The sequence below is a fragment of the Pinus tabuliformis genome, chromosome 5_1 (assembly GCF_031772625.1).
Source record: "Pinus tabuliformis cultivar Carrire ecotype Pingquan chromosome 5_1, CPIR1, whole genome shotgun sequence".
NCBI lineage: Eukaryota > Viridiplantae > Streptophyta > Pinopsida > Pinales > Pinaceae > Pinus > Pinus tabuliformis.
In genome coordinates this window covers 690,219,803-690,239,418 of record NC_142305.1, presented here as the reverse complement: position 1 = coordinate 690,239,418, position 19,616 = coordinate 690,219,803, and the positions used below count along the sequence as shown (strand labels likewise).

General features: G+C 40.8%; 1 protein-coding gene across 1 annotated transcript in view; it reads right to left on the bottom strand.

The window, feature by feature from the left end:
* LOC149166823 (Integrase-type DNA-binding superfamily protein) overlaps positions 1–19,063 on the bottom strand; it is a 46,921-nt gene extending 27,858 nt beyond the window's left edge. Inside the window, exon 1 of the mRNA XM_089432758.1 lies at positions 18,395–19,063. Coding sequence (XP_089288884.1) covers positions 18,395–18,621 — 227 coding nt within the window. The 5' untranslated portion in view covers positions 18,622–19,063. The remainder of the gene's footprint in view (positions 1–18,394) is intronic.
* Positions 19,064–19,616: the final 553 nt, after the last annotated feature.

Sequence of the window (19,616 nt, the reverse complement as noted above, 5' to 3'; positions counted from 1 at the left end):
TAGGGTAAAACTATTGTCAATTATAGGTAAAAGGCTTAAAGATCATAAAAAGAAGGATATGTCAAAGATCAAGTGCTTCAATTGTCATGATTTTGGACACTACACCTCCCAGAGTCCTAAAGGAAGGAAAAGCAGCATGCATCAACAGTCGATGTTGGAAGCGAAACGAGTCCGAGGTTTCGATCGTAAGATCTCTAACCATCATGCATCCTCTTCTCGTCAAGGGTTTGGAGGGCCGAACAAAGTGCATGCAGGCGCATGCATCACACCTCGCGGCTACGGATCTGAGGGACGGGTTTTCTGATCGGATCATAAAACCCGCGCAGTTCTTGAAGCTCGCCTTGGACATTCGCCAGACCGATGAGGGCGGCTTCCCGACGGATGGCAGCGACGGCCGGTATTCACAGACTAAACGTCGTCTCCATTTGAGAAGGGGCAAAGGGGGCTTCGGCCCTATTCAGAGGAGCGTCGCCGCCACGGATGGCCAGAAAAAGACCAGGAATGCTGAAGCTCGTGCCGACAGGAGCGGAAGGAGGCCCCGTCTTATGAACGCTAAGAAAGGAGCTGTAGCTTTCCACACAGATCCGGGAAATGTAGGGGGTTTGAACGCAGGGGATCTGCTCCCTCTCAAAACAGTTTGGACTAAATCTTGTAGATCTGAGAAGGATCACACTGATCCGGAAGAAGGGGACCTGCATGTAGCAGATCTAGCCCCTCCCTCAACAGATCGGGCCAAATATCCGGATCTGGAAGCTCGCCGACAACAAGAACACAAGGAAACCAGCAATATCACCGTTGCAGGCAGAGCAGGAACTCAGCTAGAGTGCAGACATCAGGTAACAAAAACTTGTTTCCAGATTTTCATAAAAGTCCCAGAGACGAAATCCTATTTAGTATGGATACATTCAGATAGTACTGTGATGCAGCTGAAGCAGCAAATCTGTGCATTGACTGGATATCCTAGAGAGATCCAGCACCTAGTCAATGGCAGATGGTCTCTCCAAGACAACAGAACCATGGGAAGCTATGGGATGTTAGGATATTCCGACACATAGGATATAGTTAAGTTCAACTTGGTCTAGCATAGAGTTAGGTTAGAGTTACGTAAAGTGTGTTTCTTTACCGTTGTACATTTTGTAACTTACAATCCGACGGTCACGATATGTAGTGATCCGACGGTTCACTCTCACCTCGGTATTACCGACACTTGATCCGTGGCTTGACACCCGATTGGTCCATGAGTTCTATTTAAAGCGCATGGAGGGTCATTGTTCGGGTAATCCGTGCATGAGAGAAGCTTATGTAAATTTTCATTCTTTGATTAATAAATTGTCTGTACCCACGTTGGGACAGGCCGTGGACTGTTTCCCTCCTTGCACTCTGAGGGTTTTAACCACGTCAAAAATACTGGTGTATTGATTTGAGATCTGGTTGTGAGCGGTGTCCTTTTGGTATTCTTTCTGAGGAACTTACCCTGTAAATTCCTACATGGTATCAAAGCTATTTGAGGGCCGCGTCCGTTGGTGATCCAAATCTGAAGCCGGTAGAACTGCATGCGGCTGTCGTTTCCTAGATCTGCTGTTTCTGACTGCTTTCGGGCCGAGAGGACTGCTCTGTTGCGTTCGGAGCATCTGTTTCAGTGAGGAACCCCTTTCGTTTCACGCGAAAAGGTTTCCGGTAGCCCTAGCTGCGTCATTTTTCAGATCGGGAGGTATACAGTGTTTTTTTTGCAGTTTACTGTCATTTTCTCTCTGCTTATTTCGGTTTCGGTTTATTTAGCCTTTTTTTTTCCCGGATCTATACCTTTCATTTCTGCGTATGCTCTTTGCCCTGCGACTCTGTGCGATCTGGGCAAATCAGAAACAGAAAGAAAGGATTTTTCTCATGCGTATGCTCTTTTCCCTGCACCTTAGTGTGATCTTGGAAAATCAGAAACATTGAGAAAAATATTTAGTTTTTCGGTTAAAAGCTAACTTTGAGATTTTTTTTAAAAATTCTAGTTTTTTGGCTAAAGCTAACTTTGAGCCGTAAGGTTCGTTTTTCTTTGCATATTCGTGTTGGGTTTTGTGTTTTGTGTTTTGTAGGGGAAAAGAGCCTTCCCAAGGCAAGCACGCAAATCGAGGCCCCCCCCCCCTCTCTCTCTCTCTCTCTCTCTCTCTCTCTCTCTCTCTCAAATATTTTGTATAGATCAATTGGTTCAAAGACTTTTTAAGAAAGTAGAGGTCTTGGGTTCAAGTCTCCATTTTGTGGGGGCGGATTTTTTCATTCCCGCACATTCGCGCACTTTGCCGGCAACGTCAACAATTTTTTTTCAAAAAGCCATAACTTCTTCATCCGGAAGCCTTTTTCAGAGCCGTTTTTTTTAAAACCGCCTATTTTTTCGAGATCTATCCATTGGACCACTTACTTTCAGCATCTTCAGCTTCAGGTTTTTTTTCAAAAAATGGAAAGTCCATGCCAAGTCATTCTTGACAGCACTAACTACTTCCAATGGGTAGCCTACATGGGAGATTTACTTAGAAGTAAAGGTCTCTTCAGAATAGCCACAGACCAAGAGAAGAAACCCAAAGATGAAGACAAGGCCGAAAAATGGGAAAACAGACAAGATCAAGCACGTGGTTTGATAGGAATGTCTGTTTCTCCTGATCTTAGATTCCACATTGCAGAAATTGAAACTCCTCATGAAGCATTAGAAAAACTTGCTAAAGTTTTTGGGATTAAAAATGAAATTAGAGCCCATCAACTTGAGAATGAGTTGCTTACTTTGGATCCTAATAATTTTTCTTGCATTGAAGATTTCTTGTCCAAATTCAAGACCCTTAGATATCTCTTGGAAGGTGTTAAAGTTAAGAAAGAAGATGGTAACCTTATTTATTCCATCCTTACTAAGTTGGGACCAGCCTACTCTGTATTTGTTTCCACTTTCCATTCTACAAGGGAAGCTTTCATTTGTCAAGGCAAAGACTACAAACCCCCTTCCTTTGACTCTTTTTGTGATTCCTTAATAAGAGAACAAGAAAAACTCTTACACCTTGGTCTACTTAATCTTGGAAACTCTTCCTCGAAAGCGTTAGCCGCCCAGCAGCAACCAAATTCAAAGAATCCTAAGAAGTCTTATCCTCAAAGGAATGGTCCTAAACCAACTCAGCCTCAAGATGAAAGATCATTTCAACAAAATGACAAGACCAATAAAAACAAATGGAAGAGGACTGACAGACATTGTAACTTTTGTAATCGAGATGGCCACTTAGAATCTAAATGCTTTAAGAAGATGGAAGCCTTGGAAGCTGCAATGAAGAAACATAACATCCATCTGGAGCCTACTTCAACTTCAACTTCCGGAACGGCACTTTCTGCATGTCATCGTCAATCATCTCAGTCTGGTTATGCATTAAATGTATCTTCTTCTTCTTCTCATTCTCATGAGTGGCTCATTGATTCTGGAGCCTCTTGTCACATGGCCAAAAACCAAGCCATGTTTTCTTCTTTAAATGATTGTAACACCAAAAATATATATGTTGGTGATGATAGATCTCTTAATGTTGTAGGGACTGGAACTGTTCATCTAGACAATGGTCAGTTCAATGATGTATTATGTGTTCCAAACTTATCCTGCAACCTTCTATCTGTCTATCAGATAACTCATTCAGGTGAAGGTAAAATTGTTGAATTTTCACCTCATGATGTTGTAATCAAGGATCTAAAAGATCCTAAACAGATTCTAGCTACTGGTCTTGCTGATGATTCCAAAAGGTTGTATAAGTTTCACAACTTTGGGTCATCCCATCTTCCCTCAGTGTTTGTTGCTCATAATGATGAAGTGAGCAAACTTTGGCATGAGCGGTTTGGTCACTTAAACTATCGCTCCCTTCAGCATCTATGTAAAGAAAATATGGTGACAGGTCTTCCTATGGTATCTTGCAAAGATGGTGTTTGTTCCGGATGTGTACTCGGAAAACATCATCGGGACAGTTTTGACAAACGTGCCTCTTGGCACGCCTCAGCCCCTTTACAGCTTGTGCACAGTGATTTATGTGGTCCTCTTCCTGTTGCTTCATTCTCTGGCTGCAAGTACTTCTTAACTTTCATTGATGATTTCTCTAGACGCACTTGGGTATACTTCTTAAAACTCAAGAGCGAAGTATTTAGCACTTCTTTGGCCTTCAAAGCATTTGTTGAAAAACAATCTGGACATCAAATTCTTAAGCTAAGAACTGATAATGGTGGAGAATATGTTAAAAACGCATTCATCAACTTTTGCACCGAAAATGGAATTCAAATGCAACATACTGTTCCATACACTCCACAACAAAATGGTGTAGCTGAAAGGAAAAATCACACCTTAAAGGAAATGGCTAATTGTATGCTGCAATCTAAAGGACTCAGTCTTAGTTTTTGGGCCGAAGCAATTAATTGTGCAAATTATATAATCAATCGCACTCCTACTAAGGTTCTAGAGAATATCACTCCAGAAGAAGCTTGGAGTTCCATTAAACCAGATGTAAGTCACTTTCGTGTGTTTGGAAGTGAAGCATGGGCCCATATTCCAGATGAAAAGCATAAAGCTTTAGAACCTAAGAGTGAGAAATGTACTTTTGTTGGATATTCTGAAGATGTAAAAGGTTATAGACTTATTCCATTTAAGTCCAAAAATGTTATCATTAGAAGAGATGTAAAATTTGATGAAAATAAATCGGCCTGCGAGCCTAGTCCGGCGGATGTGCCACCTCTTCCTATCTCTTCTATCTTTGAAAACATTTCTTCTTCTGATGATGAAAGCGAGGATGATAATCCTCCCCCACCTTCTCAGGATCCTCAACTTCCAAGATGGGTCCGTGCTACTCGGGATGCAGCAGGTGATCTTGCCGGTGATCCTACAGATCAGCGACGTACACGTTCTCAGTTTGAAAGAGCTTCTTCTTTACTGGCTCAAGCTCCAGTAAATCATGATCCTGACACTTTTGCAGAAGCTTCAGGCCATCCACATTGGGAAGCAGCTATGAATGAAGAATATCATTCATTGATGACAAATGATACGTGGGATCTTGTTCCTCTACCAAAGGGACGCAAACTTGTTAGATGCAAATGGGTTTACAGAACCAAGTATGGACCAGATGGGAAAGTTGATAAACATAAGGCTCGTCTAGTTGCTAAGGGCTTTTCACAGGTTGAAGGCATTGACTACATTGAAACCTTCTCTCCAGTTGCCAAAATGAACTCTATCCGCCTTGTTCTTTCCCTTGCTGCCTCTTTAAAATGGGAAGTCCATCAAATGGATGTTAAATCTGCCTTCTTGCATGGGGACTTGCAGGAAGAAATCTATATGGAACAACCCATTGGCTTCATACAAACAGACTCCAGCCTCGTTTGTCGACTTAAGAAATCCCTTTATGGCCTCAAACAAGCTCCTCGGGCTTGGTATGCCAAAATGGATAGCTTTCTTTTAGAATCTGGCTTTTCTAGGTGTCATTCTGACAATACTGTCTACACCAAGAAAGTGGGCAACTCTCTTATCATCCTTGTTCTTTATGTTGATGATCTTATTCTTACTGGTAGTGATCCCAACCTTATAAACCATGTGAAGTCCAGCCTTAAAAAGAAATTTGAAATGACAGACTTAGGACACTTACACTATTTTCTCGGTCTTCAAGTCTTGCAATCCCAAGAAAGTATTTTCCTTTCCCAGTCCAAGTATGCTTGTGATATTCTTCGTCATTTTCACATGGAAGACTGTAAGCCAGCCCCTTCTCCCTTTCAGTCTGGAGTCAAACTTTCAGTCTCTTGTACTTCTCCTGAAGTTGATGCTACCTTATACCGTCAACTTGTCGGAAAACTCTTGTATTTAACCCATACTCGTCCTGATCTTTCCTTTGCTGTTGGCCTTGTTGCTCGTTTTATGCAAAACCCCCGTGAAAGTCATTGGAAAGCAGCTAAAAGAATACTTCGTTATGTTCGAGGTACAGTACAGTTTGGGATTCATTACAGTGCCAAAGCAGCTCCTCTGTTAGTTGGTTTCACTGATTCTGATTGGGCTGGTGACCTTGATGATCGGAAGTCTACTGCCGGTTATGTCTTCACTCTTGGTTCAGGACCTATTACATGGGCTTGTAAGAAACAGGCTGCCATTTCTCTTTCGTCAGCAGAAGCAGAGTATCGTGGTGCCGTGGAAGCTAGTAAGGAAGCCTTGTGGCTTCGTCAGATCCTATCAGAATTTGGCTTTGAGCAGCAGCATCCAACCACACTTTGGTGTGATAATCAAAGTGCCATTCAGCTATGCAAAGATCCAGTCCAGCATCAGCGCAGCAAACACATTGAACTACACATGCACTTCATCAGAAAGCTCATTCATGACCATGTTCTTGAAGTGCAATATTGTCCAACGGATGATCAGGTTGCAGACATCTTCACAAAGGCTCTCACAGAGGCGAAGTTCACTAAACTTCGATATATGCTTGGAGTTCAGGAAGTTGTCACTAAGGGGGGATAGGCTCTAGTGCCTCCTTCCTTCTCCTATTGTGTCATATTTGTAAATCCTTCAATCCTATCCCAAGTTGTTCTTAAGGGGGGATGTTAGGATATTCCGACACATAGGATATAGTTAAGTTCAACTTGGTCTAGCATAGAGTTAGGTTAGAGTTAGGTAAAGTGTGTTTCTTTACCGTTGTACATTTTGTAACTTACAATCCGACGGTCACGATATGTAGTGATCCGACGGTTCACTCTCACCTCGGTATTACCGACACTTGATCCGTGGCTTGACACCCGATTGGTCCATGAGTTCTATTTAAAGCGCATGGAGGGTCATTGTTCGGGTAATCCGTGCATGAGAGAAGCTTATGTAAATTTTCATTCTTTGATTAATAAATTGTCTGTACCCACGTTGGGACAGGCCGTGGACTGTTTCCCTCCTTGCACTCTGAGGGTTTTAACCACGTCAAAAATACTGGTGTATTGATTTGAGATCTGGTTGTGAGCGGTGTCCTTTTGGTATTCTTTCTGAGGAACTTACCCTGTAAATTCCTACATGGGATTAGCCCAGGAGAAACCATAGTTTTGAACCTCAGACTGAGAGGAGGAGCTGCTTCTCAGGGTCAGACAAGCAGAGCAGGGGGAGACAAAAACTTTCCAGGAGAGGATAAAAGGAAAAAGACAGCAACTCAGCAGCAGTCCAGAGAAGGGCCCTCATACAAAAACATTCTTCAGGGTAACAAGGATACAGGATCTGCCCCAGATCAAGGCAGGTATACCCCTAGGCCATACATAGTAGATCAGTTAGGGCAAACCCCAGCCCTAAATTTTGACTCTACAGGCCTCGATGTTTTCGTAAAATCCTATGAAACGCAAGCTCTAATTTGCCGTTTCAACAGTTTCTGGCCTAAACCAATGGATCTCTTCCATTGGATCTTCACCACTTGGACCATGGAATGTGATATACATTTATGCTCCAAGGGTTTCTTCATAGTTAGATTCGCATCCTCGGAGTTCAGAGAAAAAATCATCAGAGATGGGCCATGGTTCTAGGGAACATCGGGGTTGTTCATGACCCCATGGTTCCCAGATTTTGATCCAAACAATATGCTCGTGTCAAAAGTGCCGGTCTGGGTTCGTCTATTCAACCTTCCCCTCCACTTTTGGAGTGAACAAGTCTTGGAAGGAATAGGGAACAGCATAGGGAAATATATCAAAACAGATCTGGAAAGGATTGATGAAAGGGTATACACTTTTGCACGCATCTGTGTAGAAGTAGATCTAAGCAAAGGGCTGCCAGACAACATAAGACTGATCTACAAACAACAAAACTGGCTGCAAGCATTAGACTATGAAAACACTGCTTTCAGATGCAGGCTCTGCAGGCAGACAGGACATCTACAAAGCACATGCCCAGAAGCAAAAAAAGTAAACAATAAAAAGAAGCAGAAAGGGAAGCAGAGGAAAGGATGGCAATTTCCCCCCCCTGATTCAGATGGTGAGGAATCAGAAGCAGAAGAGGATGACCCCCCCGTAGAGAATGCAGAGATATCCAAAGAAACTCAGAAGGAAGCTACATCAGCAAACAAGATCACAAAGACCTACCAAAACCAGGCAGAGGGGACAAGCGAGGATCAAAGCATGGGAGGCATCAAACGGCATCATCACTCAGATACTTCAGACTCAGACAAAGAACTAGGCCCACAGAATGCAGAAACACAATTAGTCATTGCTTCGATCGAGCCCACTCAAGGAGAATGGCGCAAGGTCGAAAAGAAAAAGGGGAGAAAAACTTGAAGCGTGAGTTTACTCACAGCCGAACTCAGTTTTTTGCCTCTCTCTTTCTCTCTCCTCTCTTCTCTTTTCTTATTCTTTGTGCACGTTAGTTTTCTAACGTTGCGTGGGGTGCGAAAGCACTCGAGCCCTTGTGGCAGCTTACGGAATGCTTCATTGCATCTGCTAGTGTAACTTTTCATTAATTCATTAATAAAAGGTTACCGTTTTTTTCCTTGGAAAAAAATCAACAGTCGATGTTGATGATGATGATGAACATCAACCTCAAAAGAAGATTGCAAATGGACTTCAGGAAGAATACTTCTTTTGACATTCATTAATGATTTTTTCTATGAAGGCCAAGGATGAGATCTTCAACAGGTTCCAGGAAATTAGGACTCAGATGGAGAACTTGACATGGAAGAAGATCAAGGTTTTGAGGTCAAATAATGGAGGAGAGTATACTTCCAAGAACTTCAATGATTTTCTACTAGGAAGCAAGGATCAAGAGGGGTTGACAGTTCCCTACAACCCTCAACAATTTCCTCCTCGATCAAGAGACAAGTACTTCCAATCATATTTTTCTCCTTTTTTTTTAATTTTTTGGCCAGCCTCTTGTCATTTTATTTTTGTATGCTTTAGATACCGAAAAATGATTGATTGGTCATGAATTTTTTCCCTTTGCCATGGCCTCCTAAATGGGCTTTGGGGAAAGGAAGAACAGGTCCAATGTAGAGACTGCGAAGGCAATGATTCATGCAACAAATGGCAGCATCGAGAAGTACCAAGCAAGGTTTGTGGCAAAAGGGTTCTCCTAGAAAGGACTGGACTACTAGGAGACTTTTGCTCCAGTTGCCAAATGGTCAGGTTCTTGTATGGCCTAAGGGCTCGAGCATCGACTTAGCAAGAGTAATTAGTGTTTGAAAGGGAGTACTGTACAAATTGTTAGTACGTCTAGGACCATGCCAGATGACTAGAAGAGCTTCCAAGTTCAGAGGGAGCAAACAGCCAGGCAGAGTGGAAGGAGCAGGCTTCCAAGATGATGTCATAGGTAAAGATTGTTAGACTAGAGGGGACCATGCTAAACAGTAGGGAATGCTTCAATAACAGAGGGAGAAGTAGTGGTAGGAGGATTTGCTTCTGTGACAAAGGGAGCAACTAGGATTTCCACAAGAAGATTTACTTTAGTGTCAAAGGCAGTACCCAGTCAAGGTGTCTAGAAAGCAGTTGTGGTTGATGGATTCAGTGAAGGAAGTTGGCTAGTTTATGGTTGAATAGAGACATGCGAAAAATCACATGTTGAGATACCTGAGTGGTACAGTTGGATATGGTATGAGACATGGTGCAGAAGGGAGCAGTGAAGCTGTAGTGCATATCCACAAGTGAGCAAATTGTAGGCATTCTCACCAAGCCTTTGTCTAGAGCGAAGTTTGCATACTTTAGAGACAAGCTTGGCATGATGCAGAATGTCTCCCTCATTGAGAGGGAGTGTTGATGTTTCTACAGCTTGCAAAATAGGGCAGACATTCTCCCATGGGGTTATGTTGATTTGACTAGGGGAGAATGATACATTCACCCATTGGGGCATGCTGATTTGGCTAGGGGTGAATGGCCTGGAGTATTGATTGTTGCAAAATTGCGGCAAATTTTCTCCCATTCAGCCATGTTGACTTGGCTAAGGTCATGCTAATTTGACTAGGGGAGATTGATACATTTACCCATGAATCCATGTTGATTTGGCTAGGGGTGAATGGCCCAAGGCAACTACAACATAGGGCAAACATTCTTCCATTAGAGCCATGCTAATTTGGCATCCATAGGGTCATGCTGATTTGACCAAGGAAGAACGATACATTCACCTAAGAAGCCATGCTGATTTGGCTGGGCAATGTTGATCTAGCCAGGGGTGAATGGCCTAGGGGCAGATTTTCTCCTGAGAAGCCATGTTGATTTGGCTGGGTCATGCTAATTTGACCAGGGGAGATTGATACATTTACCCGAGAAGCCATGTTGATTTGGCTGGGCCATGCTGATTTGGCCAAAGGTAAATGGCCCACAGTACTCACATTCCCTGCTCTATGATGGAGTGATCTATATCTATAGACGTGCATGTGAGGAGACACTACATCAACATAGCAAGCTCATGAACTTTTCTTGTGGAGGAGAAATTTCAGCTAAGGGGAAATTTGTTTTCAGCTAAGGAGAATACATCCCTCGCTAAGAGGGAGTGTTGATTTTTGTGTAGCATTGAGAGGTATTCCTGTATGGCTAAATGGTTTTCAAGTCGGCCTAGAAGAATTATAAAAAAATTAATATTTGAAGTGACAAGTTGGCCTAGGAAAGTCAAGTCGGCCCAACCTATGAAGGGGTGTGTCCCTTGGGTTATTTCACCTCATTCAACAAGTATAAATAGAGGGTGTGATGTCTCATTTTCTCCACCAAGCAAGAGCAAGTTTCTTCTCTCTCTTCATCATTCCTCTTATCCCTCTTGGACAATCGCACGTGTGGAGCAGGTAGGTCGCATGAGCCACAAGAAGGCCGCAAGAAGGTTGTTAGGGCAGGTCGCAGCCTAGATCAAGCTAGTCGAGGAGCAACAAAAGGAAAAGTGTTGGTTGTAGGTGAAATAGGGCTAAAGAGGTTGACCTCAAAGGACAGCAGGTTGGCCAACTTTGAATGGTATTTGGACTTGCATATTGGCACATATTTCTAGACAAATTGTTGATTTGTAAACTTTGTTGAAGAATAATATCCTAAGAAAAGTTGTTGGGTTTTCTCCCAAAGTTGGGTTTCCCAGGGTAAAAATATTGTCCCTTTTGTGCATGGTTGTCTTCCTGTGACCTTTATTGTTTCCACTACATTTACTATTGAGATTTTTTGAAGTGTAATTATTCAATGATAGCAGTAACATAAATACTAGTTGAAAATCATTAGGAAGTAATTATCTGGCAGAAAATTATATTCTACTACTCTAGCCTTAGAATGTCAACAAGATGTTCTCACCTTTAGAGACTTGGGAGGGCTAATAGACCTTGAAATCCCTCAACGCTAGAGCAGAGATGGACATTATGAGCAGTTGGAGACCAATGGAGACCCCTTTGTGGTTCCCAAGCTGGATTTTGGGACCACAGAGAGCTATCGAGGTTGATTTGAGGGGTAACCCTCAAATCATGATTTTTAGAGGCTACTACATGGCATTGGCACCTTGTAGCACCAATGCTTGGCATTCGGAACCTCTTACATAATGACGTCACCTCTAGAAGCCTCACGGCTCACGTGTGGGATTTTCTTAACATTTATGTCAAAAGCTAGTGGGTTAGCTTGTAACCCAAGGTATTTTTGTGATTTTACTTGTCATTAGGAGCTTGTAGGCTAATAATTAGAACTCATCCTCCTCATATAAATAGAGGAGAGGATCATTGTTATTCATCATCATCATTTGTGACAATTCAGCCTCTCTTGGAGAATTTCAGCCTTCTTGTACCTTTGGAGAGATGTGATCTATGGAGCATTTTGTGTATTAGAGGTCTCATTATTGCATGCATTACTCATGTATGATATGTGAATGACAATCCCCTTGGTGAACCTTACATTAGCTCTCTCAAGTGAATTTTGATACCTCACAAAGGTAATTGTTAGGGTTTTGTTGCTAGGGCATCAAGAGATCCTTACTCCTTTGCAAGTTTTTGCCAATTTTAAGAGTCCATAGACTCCATCAACCCTAGAGGCTAGGACTAGGCACTGGCCATGTCTTTTTTGTGATCAAGTCAACTCTTATCCACAAATTGAATTTTGCTTTCTCTCTCTTCCCTAATTCGGCCCTCTTAAGGCCAAGAAACCCAATTAGGGCTTAGTGAGAATTTACTTGGAAAGGAAATTTTGGGCTTTAGGAGGATTCAACATCAAGGGTTGTAATGGTTGCCTCAAAATCATTCCTATTGGTGGCTAATCTTTCCATTTTCCTCCATAATTTCTCTTTCCCTAGTGTATTTTCCCTAAGAGAAACCCTAGTTTGGTTGAGCTTGAACTTGAAGGCTTGTTGAAGGTTTCATGTGCCTTTGCCTTGCTAGAATTCATTGTTGGGAACCTTTTCTTTGCACATTAACCTCAAGACATTCCATTTTCCATCTTATTACTCAAACCCTAGGTCTAGCGTGCCTTAGTTTGGCCTCTCCAGGGGATGTGAATTACCTCTCCTTCAATGCTCGAGCCTTGTTCCTAAGTTGTGTCGTCCCTTAGAACACAATGTGGAAAAAGTCCCGAAAAAATCGTGATTTAATCCTAAAAATCCGATTTTTTGGGCAAAACGAATAAATCGAGCGATTTTTTGGCGATTTTTTGGCAAACGAAAAAATCACGATTTTTCGTATTAAATCGGGAGTCGACCCAAAAAATCGCCATCCCTTCTCAACCTGTGTATAAAAACCCGCAAACGTTAATTTCTTTGTTTTTTCGTTGTGTATTTTCATTTTGGCATTCCGCTGTGGCAATACGAGGGTTTGAACTTTGAACTTTGCGGCTTGCCATTGCGTTACGAGGAGGGAGGAGCTCAGCTGCCAGCGTTAACTTTTAAGGTATGTTGAATGTTCATTGTTTCTAGCCATAGCCATAGCCATAGCCGCATTGTAATATGAATATCATACCTGTAGGCTGCCGCTGTAGACGTTTTTTTTATTTTATAGTTTAAACTTTAAACTTTAAAGGGTTAATTCATTTGTTTGATGCGTCCCCATGGAACGCAGTTTTACTGTTTAAAACTTTAAAGTTTAAACTTTACACCTTTTAAAATCATATAATATATTACAATTTACAATATGCAAACAAGTTTGCGATATTACAATTTCACACTACTTCATTGCAAGGGTTGCACTTCGTATTGGGGCGATGTCCACTTGCTTTTTTTCCATTACAAGTGCTTTAAAAACTTCACCTCTGTTTCGGGAGATGGTTCTTGCTGTCCTTTCTTATTTTTTTCAGATGCCATATACATTATGATATCATGTTGGAATATGTGTTTTGTAACTTGTTAGCCCAACGATTTTCATTTGGCTTCATGGTGAAATTATCGCTTTCCATCACTTCAGTGAATGTTTCTTTTATCTGTTGGAAAACACTGGGCCTCTAGTAGTTTATCAAAATAGGTAGCTGTGCTGAAATAATCTTGAATTTTTAAATTCCAAGAAATTTGGAACATGTTCTGATGGCTCTTTCTGTCAGACTGATATCAGTTTTGAGTCACAATATTACAATATTACAATTTACAATATTTTGCTATTAAACCAGCTGACTGTAATTTATAATATCAGCAATAACTTATAAATTCAGAGAGTCTGGAACTCAGCCTATAGAGATGGAAATAAATTATAATGCTCAGCTCAGCCTTTAAAAGTCCATATCTCATCTCTTTTAAGTTTTATCAGCCTTTTGCTAGCCCACAAACAGAGATACCAGTGGGCTGTAGATCAAACTTTTATACCCTTTTGTAGTTGCCAGATATCTGACTCTTTAAAATTTAAATTGCACTTTTTATTCTTTGAAACAAATTTCAGGAATTTGTACTTAATTTTATTAGATTTATGAACTGTCAGTATTAAATTATATTTTGTTGATTTGAAGGCTGAAGCAATTTAATTTGTTTCAATTTTTTTTTGTGCCCAGGTTTAAATTCAAGTTCAAAGTTTAAAACAAAATGCCAAGGATTTTGGACGCTATGTGGGAGTTTGGTGAACCTGATACTACACCCGAAACTGGGGGGGTCAATAGAATGTATTTGACTTGCAAGTTGTGTGGCAAGCATATGTCAGGAGGTATCAACAGATTAAAATTCCATTTGGGGCAAATTCCGGGGCAAAATGTTGAACTTTGCACAAATACAACTCCAGAAATCATCTGACGGGCCATTCAATCATTGATGGATAAAGAGGATGGAAAAGACACCAGGGCAGCACTAAAAAACCAACTTATAGGGGGCTCAAGAGTGGGGGGAATTGAGAGTGGCAGTGCTTCTTCAGCAGCATCACCTTCCTCACCCATGGGTCCCAGCCCCTCATCTATCTCATCTTTTTTTGTTCCTAGAACAACAGCTGGTTCACAACCTGGGATCAAATCAGCAATGAAAGAAAGGAAAAGGCAGAAGCTGACAGGTTGGTCAGTAAGTGTCTTCTATGGAGTGATGTTCCTTTCAACATTGCCAAGACAAACCCATTCTACCAGCCTATGTTTGATGTTGTTGCTGTCGTTGGCCCGGGGTACAAAGCCCCCACCTTTGCAGAATTGAGAGGGCCTCTTCTTCAAGATGAAAAGTCTGATTGCACTGCTAGATTGGCGGAGTTTAGGGCATCATGGGAACACACTGGATGCACAGTCATGTCAGATGGTTGGACTAACCAGAAGGGTAGGACCCTTCCTAACTTCTTGGTTAGTTGTCCCAAGGGGACAATGTTTATGAAATTTGTTGATGCATCCACACACATTAAAGATGCACGTTTATTATGTGAGTTGTTGGACATCTTCATTCAGGAAGTAGGCCCAAGCAATGTTGTCCAAGTCATAACGGACAACACTGCAAATTATGTTGCAGCTGGCAAGATGCTTATGGAGAGGTATCCTAACTTGTTTTGGACACCTTGTGCTACTCATTGCATTGACTTGATGTTGGAGGATATAGGTAAGATTCCTACTGTGAGGGATATTGTTGAATCATCCAAGAACATAACAAAATTTATTTACAATCATGCATTTGTGCTTAGCTTGATGAGAAGATTCACCAACAACAAAGAGTTGGTGCGTCCTGCCATTACACGATTTGCCACTACTTTCATATCTCTTCAGTCTCTGTTGAATTCTATGTGGGATGTGAAGAAGCATGTTTCTCTCAGCGGATTGGCGTTCTTTATCTATTAGCCACAAACCAGAGGGAAAGGGCACATGCAGACTAGTTTCATATGATTAGGGTTTTTGGGCAGGAGTAGAGGAGGTGTGTGCCATTTCAGAACCTTTGGTAAGGGTTCTTCGGTTAGTTGATGGAGACAAGCCCGCAATGGGCTACTTCTATGAGGTCATGGATAGAGCCAAAGAAGCCATTCGTGCTTATTATGCAGATAAGGGAGATGAGGGGTTAGAGAAACAACAGGTCATATGGAGTGTGATTGATCAGCGATGGAACAATACCCTCCATCGCCCCATTCATGCTGCAAATATCTACCTCAACCCTGCATTTTCTTACGCCTGTGGTTTCAGATTTGATGCTAAGGTGATGGATGGATTCTTCACTTGTGTCGAGAGGATGGTGTCATCTGAGCAAGAACGTGAAGAGATTTCTAAAGAAATGGAGGTCTATAGGATGGGAGGTGGCACATTTGGTTTTAACATGGCTATTAAGAATAGGACAACCAAAATGTCAGGTAAGCTTCAGTTTGTTTCAAACTTTCCAGTTTAGAATTTCAATGTTTTTTTTATGTTTCTCATTTTTCTTTTAACTTGTAGATGCTTGGTGGACAAGCTATGGTGCCAGAGTACCCCATCTCCAAAAGCTTGCCATTCGAGTGCTCAGCCAAACATGCAATTCCTCTGGGTGTGAGCGCAACTGGAGTGTATTTGACAAAATACACAACAAAAAGTGCAACAGGTAAAAAGATTTCAAATTAAATTTTTTGAATTCATTTGATTAATTTTAATATTTAAATTTTCTAAGTACTAATTTACAATCTATGACCCTAATACAGATTGGAGTCCCAACGCCTCAATGACATGGTCTACGTCTACTACAATCTTCGATTGTGGGTGAGACAGCTTCAGAAACCTACTGATGTGGAAGCCATCTCATTGGACAATATTGATACCACCTCTTCATGGAGAGTCGAGACTGAGAGGCCGATCATGGACTCGATCCCAGATTGGTTAGGTGTGGATCTAGAGGATGTAGCAGTTGCAGGGGAGGGAGAGCCAGAGGTAGAGGAGGAGGAGCAATATCAGGGTCAAGAGGCACTAGCAGAGCTGGATGAGGATGATGAGGAGAAGGTGACACCATCTAGGATGGGCAGCAGCAGCAGCAGCATAGGATAGAGGCCACCTCTTCCATCAGCTTCTAGAGGACGATTGAGTCCATTTGTATCCCCAGGGGCAGGGCCTTCTTCCTCTAGAGGAAAAGGCAAAGCCATTCCCTATTCCCGTAAAAGGGGAAGAGGATCTCAGTGATTGATTACTTGATGACTTTTAGATGACTCATGATATACATTTATTATATTTTTTGTTGATATTTTGACTCTTAAGAGTTAAGACTCAAACAGGACTCAAAATTCGGGAGTTGATTCACTATTTTGATATGTGATGTAGCACTAGACTTCATATACATATTATATATTAGCTTTCTTTACATGTTTATGTGGAAATGCATTTATTTGATGTTGTGGATACTCTAGATGTTAAAAAAAATATTAAAAAAAATGAATAATTTTGTGTTTTTTTAATTTTGCCGACTTTTTCAAAAAACTCCCAACTTTGCCGAGTTTTTCAACTTTTGGACCCTTGCCGAATTAATCCCGACTTCGTCTTTTTCCACATTGCTTAGAAGCCTTTAGTGTCACCTTATATCGAGACTCCTCCCATTGGTGAAAATCCATAAAGAGCAGGGGGTAGTAGCAGTGGTGACAGTGGGCTACTACCATATTGTTGTCACTTGGTGTAGTGATTTCCTCGTAGGGTACCCCTCCACAAGGCCTGCTATATTTTGCAACAACATGACCCATATCAAATCATCCAACATATTGACAAGTTGCCTATAGATTGGATCTTCTAGTCCACTCCAAGATATACCAATATTTCATGTGTCCTATTTAAAGAGAGCAGTAGGGCCAAATTGTTGCACTCAGTCCATCCTCCCAAAATTGATTCAAAGGGTTCCATATATTACAACTAGAGGCAATACTAGACAAAAAAGTGTCAACTATGCTGGGATGAGTGAGCTTCCCGAGAAGTCCTGGTTACTAGGTGCAAGTCTTGGAGGTGATGATTGACACTAAGTGATTCATTTCACAAGTTTTGGATCCACTTCTTCAACCCTTTGGGCAACACCAAAAGCAATCAATGGTAAGTGGACTATGAACTATTCGAGCTCACAAGAAATAGTTCTTTAGTGAATGACGCTCATAGGAGATGAGAACAGTGAATGACTTAACTATTAGATCCTCCACACAGTTAATCCCAAAAAATTGATGATTTGTAAAATTAGATGATTCCAACTGCAACCAAACCCCTTGGCACTTTCAACCCTGATCAAAGTCAATGAAGGAAATTCTGTTTAGCCTTGGTCAACGCATTCAGCAAAGTTTTTTGAAAAGAAAACTGAATATCGCTGAATCCCAAGTATTGGTGAATTTAAGGGGGATTTCGAGTTTAATTGAGAAAATTTTATTTAATAGCAATTATTTTAGCAAATATAATTACAAGCTAATTTTTTTCATAAAACTCATAAAAAAATCATTAACATTCGTTCTCTTTTTGTTAAACTCAGAGACACATACAGACACACATATCATATGGTATGTAATTATCATTCTAGTCTGTGTTTTCTCCTACAGAGGCAAGAGCCACCGGTTTTTATAAGGACTAGAGTGCTGATTTTTAATCAAACTGCCCTCGGTATTTTTGTGTAAAGGTTGCTGGTCAAAGAAATCATAGTACTATATATACTAAAAATTTGAGAAAGAGTACCCTCTGCAACATTCAGTCAAAGCAATATAAATAGGGATTTTGTAATGAATCAGACAGTAGAGCTTCCGTCTCTATGTACTCAGAAACCCTTCGGATATAGCCACAAGCCCGGTACTTTTCCTATATAAAAACTCTATTTAATTCACGATCATTGTCGAAAAAACTTACCCAGGCAAGGGTAAGGCCCTGGTATCAAAAGTTGTTCCTTGAATCCTTAATAGTTATTGCAGGTACTGAGATCATATGTTGACACTAAGAATATAAACATGACCTTTGATACTTTCCAATTGATTTGAAAATTACACACGCGCGCGAATTGTACAAGAGGATAGGAGGATAAACCCAGGCCGGGGTTAAAGAAAAATAGAACGGCATATCAATGGCAAATATCTGTAAAAGCGATGAGCATAATAAAAATTAAGAGGAAGTAACAAGTATTTCTAACCTTGTCACGCCTCTGTAGATAGAACTCCGTTTTCCAGCAGCACAGGGAGGCATTTTACTAATCCGTTCCTTTGCTGTTGATCCTCTCTCACGCCTTGCCTTCTTCATTCCCTTGATGAGATCACTCTCATTGCCTTCCTTTAGCTGTTGTTCCTTCACTTCGTCTGCAACCCCCATTCCTGCTACTTGCCCGCCCTCCATCTTCCCCCAAGCCTCTAAACTGACCATTATTCCAATGTTTCCAATACCTTTCAGGCTCAAAAACTTACAACCGACTTGAGCAAATCCCCTTTTCCTCACATCAAGGGCCCAAAATCAAATACCCACTTGAGAAAAACCGGTACCCATCTGTGAAAATCCTTCCTTTTTTCCCATTTCAGTCACAATCTAGGGCACGATATTACCACCGAAATGATGAAATCTGCAGTTATTTCACAGCAAAGGATTACCAGAAAAGGTTAAGGGGACCCAGATGAGAAAGGTCTCTGAAAATATCCATATGGATTGGAAATGGATTCCAGAATGCACTGAAGGATGAAGGATGAGACAGTGGTCTTTAGATCCGTATCTGTGAAGTGAAATGATGATCTGTAAGCCTGATTTAGCGAATGAGGAAATGCCATTTGGAGGAGCACTGGGACTAGATCGATTTTCATGTGTGAAGACGTGGAGATTTCCTTATCTGCTCCAACGGCTCTATGTTGTGTCTGCCCCTGCTCTCCATAAACCAATCCTTAAAATAATAATAAGAATAACAAGTGGATTTTAAAAAATAATTACCAGACATATTTATCTAAGTGTGGACCTCTTCATTTGACTAATTGTGCTTTTGTTTGACTTTTTGTTTCAAAAATAAATTGCGCTTTCCCAAATGGGTAGAGCATGGTAATTTAACTTTCCAAAATTTTGGGAACGAGAAAAGAAAACGCATTTAAAAAGGAAATTAGATTTTTTCTTTAAATACGATACATCAGAGAAAAATAAATAATAATTTAGTAAGTAAGAATGATTTAACATTTTTACTTTATTAAAGTATATTTTTTTTTAATCAAAGGGAATTGGTTTTTTTTTAATTAAGGGAATTGATAATTTTGTTGTTATGCTGAGATAATGTCTTTTAACATTTACATCTAACAAAAATTAATTATAAATTAAAATAAGATTAAAGTAAAATAGTAAATTTATTATAGACTATTTTTTTATTTTAGATTTTAAATATAATA